Source organism: Haplochromis burtoni, unplaced genomic scaffold (genome assembly GCF_018398535.1).
Source record: "Haplochromis burtoni strain Fernald_Lab_line unplaced genomic scaffold, NCSU_Asbu1 Contig_400, whole genome shotgun sequence".
Taxonomy (NCBI): Eukaryota; Metazoa; Chordata; class Actinopteri; order Cichliformes; family Cichlidae; genus Haplochromis; species Haplochromis burtoni.
Genome location: NW_024582761.1, coordinates 428,698 through 437,519, shown reverse-complemented (window position 1 = coordinate 437,519; position 8,822 = coordinate 428,698). Strand labels below are relative to the sequence as shown.

The 8,822-nt window shown below is 46.7% G+C and overlaps 1 protein-coding gene across 5 annotated transcripts in view; it reads left to right on the top strand.

The window, feature by feature from the left end:
* Positions 1-8,068, top strand: part of LOC102298513 (glutamine-rich protein 2) — an 18,389-nt gene extending 10,321 nt beyond the window's left edge. For 4 of the 5 annotated variants that reach the window (XM_005947977.3, XM_005947978.3, XM_042212903.1 and 1 more), the window contains 10 exons: positions 2,073-2,141; positions 2,396-2,560; positions 5,303-5,421; positions 5,812-5,877; positions 5,979-6,080; positions 6,154-6,318; positions 6,579-6,726; positions 6,839-6,950; positions 7,239-7,349; positions 7,626-8,068. In XM_005947977.3, coding sequence (XP_005948039.1) covers positions 2,073-2,141; positions 2,396-2,560; positions 5,303-5,421; positions 5,812-5,877; positions 5,979-6,080; positions 6,154-6,318; positions 6,579-6,726; positions 6,839-6,950; positions 7,239-7,349; positions 7,626-7,756 — 1,188 coding nt within the window. In that variant the 3' untranslated portion in view covers positions 7,757-8,068. The remainder of the gene's footprint in view (positions 1-2,072; positions 2,142-2,395; positions 2,561-5,302; positions 5,422-5,811; positions 5,878-5,978; positions 6,081-6,153; positions 6,319-6,578; positions 6,727-6,838; positions 6,951-7,238; positions 7,350-7,625) is intronic. The other variant, XM_005947979.2, reaches the window with a different exon arrangement.
* Positions 8,069-8,822: the final 754 nt, after the last annotated feature.

Sequence of the window (8,822 nt, the reverse complement as noted above, 5' to 3'; positions counted from 1 at the left end):
CAGCCCCTCTCGCTCAGTTTTTGCGCTCGCTCGCAATGTGTCGCTCGCGCTCTCAACATTTCTGCCCGTGTGCGCTCAACTCTTTCTCTACACCGTCATGTTTGTGACACAAAACCAGCCAATCACAGACATATCACAGAACAACTAAGCTGTAGTGCCTCTTCACCTCACTGTGCAATACCTTTTGTGCAATACTTTTGTAAATAGTCAACAGTGCAATAGACCTCAATACTTGAAATGTGCAATTCACTTGTATTTTTATTTTTTATTCCTATTTATTCTATTTATCCTCTTTGTATATTTTATTTATATTTGTCTCTGTATTATATATATGTGTGTGTGTGTGTGTGTGTGTGTGTGTGTATATATATAATATTCTGTAACTCTGTAACTTCGGTCGTTGCTGTGCTTTTTTGGAAATCGAATTTCCCAGAGAAACCCACCCGAGGGATTAATAAAGTTCTATCTTATCTTATCTTATCTTACATGGATGCACAAAAATCTGATGGACTTTTGTCTGCTGGACCAATTACAATACATCCATATTGAGGGGAAAAGGAACGCGATTCGTCCCACATTCAGCTAGAATGAAAAAAAGACACAAAGCTGGAGTTATTCTGTCTTTGCTGCACAGCTGCCTCTTCTCCTCTTCTCCTCTCATTCTCCCCCCTCCCTCTCCTGTTGCTACTTCAATCATGAAACTGATCAATGATCAGCTGATCGTCTCTCTTGTTTGTTGAGCCAGAAAGAAGAAACCAGCGGATGTCGCGCTAAACAACAGCAGCACGTTCAGGCTTGATCAGCTATTGTTAGGATTTATTTAATATTACTTTCTAGTATCAGCTGATATTTGCTGGAGCCACAGCTGTAAAGCTGCTGGTCATGATGTCGGTTTGGAAACATGAAGGTGATACAAATCATACATGTATACCAACAACACAGTGTACGTCACTGTCACAGCAGCGTTTTAGTTCAAAGGCTTTATGGTTTTTCCTGTAACACCTGGTGGTGTAGTCGGTGATTTTTGGTCAGTTCAGCCTTTTTTGTTATGTTTAACCCGAGTGACCCGGTCAGCTGGTGGGTAACAGGCATCTCCGAGAACGTTAGAGCACTTATGCAAATATGTGATGTCTTGATGAATCGAGCAGATATTTGAAGTTTACACAGAAACATTCTCCATGAAAATATCTTAAAGTTTATTTTGTGCCACAGAAGAGTAATATTTCAAACTCCGCCACTCTGTGTTCCTCCGCCACTGCCTCGTTGAGTTTTGGACGAATGGATTCTGGGATATTGCATTTCTCATTTCGAGCTGATTGGAGACCAGAACAGCCAATCAGATTTTTGTGCATCCAAGTCTGTGATTGGCTGGTTTTGTGGTCACAAATCATAACGGTGTAGAGAAAGAGTTGAGCGCCACGGGCAGAAATGTTGAGAGCGCGAGCAACACATTGCGAGCGAGCGAACAAAAACTGAGCGAGGGTGCTGTGTGTGTGTGTGTGTGTGTGTGTGTGTGTGGAGGTGTGTGTGTGTGTGTGTGTGTGTGTGTGTGGATAATAGCAAACACTGAAATACATTTTTGCACGCAGCAATGAATTTTGTTCACTCAAATTCAGCTTTTCTTCGCTCAAAATAAATTTCTCCTCAAAATGCAACACTTGCACCTGCAAAAAGTTTTTATGTGCGCTCAGAATAGTGGCACAAAAATAACGCCATAGAAAACCAGCATCTTAATATGAACTGTGATGACACTTTTTACTTTTAATTGAAGGTGTAAATGCACCAAAAATAAACCAGTGTGAGACCACGGTGTTACTTACTGCTCCACTCAAACGTCTCCACCAGAACAAACCGCAGAGGTAGGAGGTGCTGCGCCGTGTGCGACACATGACGGCAAGAAAGAGTTCTTGAAACAGTCATTTAAGATTCAAACTGCAGGTTGCTCCCGAAACTGCTTTTATCCAAACAGTTTTTCATCCGTAAATATTTTGTCTTTATTGTCATTCTTCTACAAATGTAAACGTTGAATTGAACAGCTGAGGAGACGAGCTGACGGACTCTCGTCTCTGCAGGAGCTCTACAAGACGACGGAGGAGCTGGAGGTGAACAAGGCCGACAAGCAGATGGTCGAGAGTGAAATCGTGAGTTGGCTCATTTTAACCTCCCACCTGTGGGAGGAGTCAGACTCACCTGCTTCAGTTTCAGATGTTTGGGTGTGATCTGTCCCTCCATTTCACTGCAGGGCAACCTGCATGTGGCGAATAAAGCCTTGATTGATTGATTGATTGATTGATTGATTGATTGATTGAGACGTGTGTGAGGCGACTGTTTCAGGACACCTGTCGGCCTCCGCCTTCTCGCCGTTGACCTCCCGATTCTCCCTCTGTGCCCGTAGAGAGCAGACAAATCGGCCCTGGAGGGGAAAGTGAGCCGGCTGCAGCTCGACTCGGTGACGGAGCAGCTGAGCGGGATGTTCCACGAGCTGCTGAACAAGGTGACGAGTCAGGAGCAGGACTGGCACAAACTCATGGGCAAGCTCTCCACCGAGATGGAGTGTAAGGTAGGAGAGCCACGCCTGCAAACTCAAACTGATCCGAGATCAGAGGGAAGGGTAATGGGTTGAAATTTAAAAACATATTTTGTCTTTAAATCGTGACGACGTCTCTGCTACAGCTGTGACAGAAGCTGCAGTATTGGAGATTTTACGCTTCGGTCATAACAGGCTGATCCGGGGCGTCACATGTGTGATGTAGGGTTTTCAAATTAACACCACAGGAGCATCTGTTAAAGATCTCAGACTGTGTCTATATGTCAGCTTGGGTCTTAGACTCCGCCTCTCTGGATACGGAGGCCCATCTCCCCTCACCACACTCCCTGCTGGTGGCTGATGCCCTCAGACGTTGGTGTGTTGGTGGTTCTTGATGTCTGGGGCTGGGCGCTCATGTATGTACCAACTTACTCCTGGTGGCTGATTGGCGGGGTCTGGCGCCTGTGGCCCGGCTGGGCCCCTTCCAGGGGGTGGGGTGGCCTCAAGCCTCTGGGCCTGAGGCTCAGTCCTCTCTGGCACAGCTCGCTGCCGGCAGAGCAGGCGGGCACGTCACTGCAACCCCTCTGGCCTCTGCTCCGTGGCTGCTGGGTGACCTCTTGTTTGGGGCTCTCCTCAGCTCTTCCCAGGAGGGTGGCACGGTTGCCCCCCTGGTGGTCCTCCTTGGGTCCTCGTATTCTGGGGCCTCTGGATGTCTGGGGCCTGGATCTCCTCCATACCTGCTTCATGCCCTGGGGGACGGGGCTATGGCTCCCCACACTCCCTAGCAGATCGTTACATGGAGAAACCTTTTGAATACAAGCGTGCTGATCCACACAGGTGTTCAGAGACACAAACTACACCTTTCTTGGCTGCTACCTCAAAGCACATTGTGCGCTGCACTCTAAAAAGTAATTCAGAGGCTTTTAGTAAACATCACTATAAATATAAGTTAGAGCCTGATCAAATCTGTGAATATCCTTTTAGTAATTATTTGAGTTTGAGAAGCAAAGAGGTCCAGACCTCCCTCTCCCCAGCCACCTCCTCCAGCTTGTCCGGGGGAATACCAAGGCGTTCCCAGGCCAGCCGAGAGATATAATCTCTCCAGCGTGTCCTGGGTCTGCCCCGGGGCCTCCTCCCGGTGGGACATGCCTGGAACACCTCACCCAGGAGGCGCCCAGGGGGCATCCTTGTCAGATGCCCGAACCACCTCAGCTGGCTCCTTTCGATGTGGAGCAGCAGCTGCTCTACTCTGAGCCCCTCCCGGATGGCCGAACTCTCACCCTATCTCTAAGGGAGATAGATGTTCATTGTGTTTTTTAAATACTCTGAGCGTTTGTGTTTGCGCTCCTGGGTTGACATTCATCCTTCAGGTATGTGAGGCTTTGAGCTGAAAGGGGAAAGGCTCTTGTCTTTTTAGTGCTTGTTTATTTTGATTTTTTGCCATGTTTATGAAAATTGTTTAAAATTTCTTGTATTGTTTTGCCAAAAATGTCTTATGTAACAAAATTAAAATTTCGTTTGGAAAAATGTCTAACATGTGGTCATCTTTCATACATGTATTATGAAAAACACAACTACATATTAGTTTGTTTGGTTTTTCAGACTTAGACTACCAGTGAAATACAATAACATTCATATTTGAATATTTGAATCTTGTAATCAGAAGGTTGCCGGTTCGAGCCCCGGCACCAACAGTCTCGGTCGCCTACTGGTGGTGGTCATTAAACGAAGCTTAATGAAGTCCGGCAGCCTCGCCTCTGTCAGTGCGCCCCAGGGCAGCTGTGGCTACAATGTAGCTGCCATCACGTGTGTGTGGATGGGTGGATGTGTAAAGCGCTATACTATACAAATACAGGCCAGTTACCATATTTAATATTAAGTACAATTTTGATTACGTTCCGTTTACAATATGAAGTAAATGGAACAAAACTTTGGATTAACTGACATCTATATTTACAGTTACATGACCAAGCATGTCAGTGTTATTTACTCAATTTTTTCATGTTTGTGTAAAACTACAATTATTCATTTCAACTTAATATGTTTAAGCTTTAGTTATTCAATTGATCAAGTATATTGAACAGGTTTGACCGGTTTCCAATCTACTCAATATTTTTAAGTGTAAAAGTGTTGCCTCAGAAATTGTAAGTAAATGTCAGTGTGCTGCACAATAACATGTAATATTTAGTATCTACTGCTAGCTAGTTTATTGTGATGGTGCTGTTTTTATTATGTTGCTCTTTGTTGTTTGTTTTCTCTTCTGGGTTTTTTTCTCCATGCAGGTGACCCAGCTGTTTTGTTTCTTTTTCTTTCTTCCCCCCCTTCTCACCGTCTCTTCTCCCCTCTGGTTTTCTTTCTCTCCCTCTCTTTCTTTCATTCTTTCTCCCTGTCCTATCCCCCAGTCATGTCTGTCCCGTCTGTAACAACTGAAAATCAAATCAAATAAATACATAATTATAATAAAGGTCAATCAAATGGACCAATATGGCGAGGCCATGATGATCCACTTGGTAAAATAAATCCACTTGGCATCTTTCTTGGCCTTCAGACAACGATTCTGACGGCTAAAGATCCAAACAGGACAAAAAAAAAAAGATCTGAATCTCAGTGACCTCAAAGTCAGGGTGTTGTTGTTTTGATTAAGAAAACCAAAAGAAGGTGGAAATATTTTTATAATTTACTGGAAACTATGAATGCTAGAAGTTTTCTAGAATTGATTTTAAAATAAAAGAGTCATGGTTCTGATCTGATGGTTCTGATCTGGTCCCTCTGCAGCTGAACCGGATCGAGCTGGACTCTGTGAAGAAGCAGCTGGAGGATCGCTGGAGGAGCATCCACGAGAAGCTGCAGGCTCAGGCGGCGCCGGAGTACGAGGACGCCGCCGGGATCAGGAAGTGAGAACACTGCACTCTTAGATCACAGGTGCTTCCAGGAGATCCAATCAGGAGAAAGAGGGCTTTTAGGGAGGGGCTAACAGAGATAGGATGAATGGAAGGATTATTTTGACCTGTCAGCCACGCACAGCTGCTCTGACAGATGATATGTGTCCCTAACATTATTATCATTGGCTTTGGTCTGAATGTCATTTGTTGCTAAATGTTCCATAATTAGCGTCTGACTGAAACATCTGCAGACAGTGTTTGTTCAGATTTCGTCTGAATCAGACACGTGAGGTAGCAAAGAAGGAGGAGCATTTTTTATGAATGTCTTCAGAACATTTTAAATATGTGCAGCAGGTGAAGGGCTGAGAAGCACTGAAGATTTGTCCTTGTGTTTATTTCCAGACAGCTCGTGGAGAGATTCCACTGCCTCTCCTGCGACCGGCCCATCGTGAAGCACACGCCCGGACCGTGAGTGAACGCCTCTCACAGAGTACGTGACCCAAACCTCTGAGCTGCTGTCTGAACTCCTCCCCTCTCCTACATTTGTACCTTTTCTTTGAGGGTTAAAGGCATCTGGTGACGCTGCCCTCGTTTCCTGCATTCCCCTCGCACAAGTCCATCCGGCCGTTCACCGTTTACACCATGGAGCAGTTACGCCAGCACTACCGGAGGTGAGTTACCTGCACACACACGGTGAGGCTCCTCAGTGTCTTCTGTTCTGATGAGCCCCTGTCACCGCCTCAGCCAGCAGCCAGGCACCAACCGCTGCAGGTACGAGGCAGCTGAGGCGTGCAGGAGCAGGGAGCGGCTTCAGCGGAGCCGCGTCACCGCGTGCAGGCAGATAGAGAGCGTAGAGATGCAGGGACGGCCGCAGCACAGCGATGGCACGAACACAGCGCAAGGCCAGCAGTGAGTCAGGGCAGGGGTGGAGCTTAAAGTCTGCAGTTGCTACAGGGTTAATGTGGAAAGAGCAAGACTGTAATTTCATGCGTTCACTCGATCACTGAGTTTGAACCTCAGTGCTGCCGTTACCGTTCTGCAGCGTTTCTGAGGTGAAGCTACAGAAAATCAGCACGTACATGATGATGACGTCATTAGAGGTCAGTGAGCAGATCTGTGATTTCTGTGTTGATCACCGTTCCATTTCTCTGTCCTCACGCCTCGGGCAGCGAGCGCATATCTGAGCTGACGGATTACGGTCACCTGGCTGCGGCGCGGAGCTGCGGCGGGAGTCACCACACCAACGCTGCAGGCAGCCAGCGCCGTGGCGGCCCGCAGTACACAAAACTCCACGGTGAGGTGGACGGTGCGATTCAGGTACGTCTGAGGAAAACGGGCCTGAAACTGCAGCGAGGTCTTAAAGATATGTTTGAGGTTTCACATTGTGTGTGTGTGCGTGCGTGCGTGTGTGTGTGTGTGTGTGTGTCAGTCGGAGGAGGTGGATATCGTTGGACTGGACGGGCGCATTTACAAAGGGCGCCTGAACGTCCCGGCCTGCAGGAACTCCGAAACTAAACTGCCAACGATCCCCACCAGAGACGGTAAACTCTGAATCCATCACACGTCACTAACGCTGCGTCACGCTCCGAGGGAAAAATACTCACATCTGAATAACACACAGGCTACACAACACAACCCCCAACAAACACCTGAAGCTCGACTCCAGCAGACGTTTGCACTGAGTTCAAGTTAAAAATTCCAAAAGAAGCAGCCTGACAGCGCTGCTGTGAACACACAACAATGACACCTGGTTGTCATGGTGACTCCAGGTTTGCAGTGCTTGTTCTTCTTCGCTTTGGTCACATGTTCCACCTGCTCCGTGTCTGCAGGCGTGTATAAGAGTAAGGACAAAGCCAAGCCTGCTGCCTCTCCGGAGGTGGGACCCAGCACTCCTCTTCATCCGCCCTGCAGTCCCAGGAGCGCAGCGTGCAGCCGCTCGGGTGAGTCATTCACGCAGGTAAAGGTGTCATCAGTACCAGTTAAAACAAAAGAAGCTAAGAAGGTGAGGAACACCCGAGAGTAGCAGGAGGAGGTGGCCGGGGTGAGGGAGGTCTGGGAGTGTCTGTTGTGTCTGCTCCACCTTTAAAGTTTAAACTGAAGTGAATCCTTCTGTGTCGACAGCAGAGCACCTGAGTGTCTGTTGCTTTTAAATTCATCTGATGTCCAAATGTCCTGCAAACACAAACCTGGCTCCTCCTCCTCTCCTTCCTCTCCAGCATCCAGCTGCTCCGGTCGTGATTGGCCCGTCTCGGCTCTGGGCTGTGCGTCTCAGAGCTCCATCGCTCAGGGTTCAGCTGCAGCTGACAGCACCGCAGAGCCTCCAAGCAACGAGCCCCCCAACCTGTAGGGGGCAGCGTCTGCCTCCATGTTGTGTTGAGTTTGCGAGTGCAGACAGAGGTTCGGGCAACCTCCTCCTGCTTATCGTCCAGACTACACATCCCAGAAACCCCCTGTGATGTGGCTCTGTACTTATTTTTTTCACTCTGAATATTGTTGTTAACAGATAATAAACTTTAGTGTGAATTTAATCACTTTTTAGAACATCAGATATTAAACATCAAACAGATGTTATTTATCATAAGTGAGCCACGTTTAACGTTTTATCTTAAAGGATCCTTTTGATGTAATTCACAGTAAAACGTCACCGAGTCTGTCTGAACATGGTCTTTGTATGTTTATTTGAAAAACAGAGGATTCCCTCTTAATCAAACCACCTGATCAACTATTGATTACTGAAATAATCAATAGTCTTTAAAAGGCTTTAAGAAGGTCAGGGGAGGTATAGAATTATTTTACCTTTCTTTCACCTCCACACCCATTTACTCACCTCAGCTCGTGTGATTAGATGGGGACAGTCCCATAGGACTTAAAGTCTGGGACTCTCCACCGGTCGCTCTTAGAACTGAAGAAGCTTCTGGAAACTTAAAGACATCCAGACGCTTTTCTTTCAAAGCTCCCCAGAAAACCTTGTGTGTAGATATACAAATATATATATATATATATGTATATCTACACACAAGGTTTATATACACCTATATATATAAACCTTGTAGCAGTAGGATATATTTTTATAGCAGCAGTGAGAAGGATCAGAAACACTGATCTAAACATGCAGAGCTCTCATAAAGCCTCGTGGGCCAGAGAAGAGTTGTGTTGTTGTCGTGTTGATCTGTCAGCGAGCCGAGGATGGTAAATGGTGTGTATTTGTATAGCGCTTTACACTATACACAATCATCCACACATTCACACATTCAGGACTCAGCTGTTGCATCATGTGGGGAATTACATCATCACTACCAGCAGCAAAAGTACTTCCTGTTAACAGGAACACGAGGCCGCGAGCAGGAAGGACACGCTGATGAGTAAATACGAAAGCAGGAGGGAGAGGTGCGGTTACAACTACAGCTTCCTGT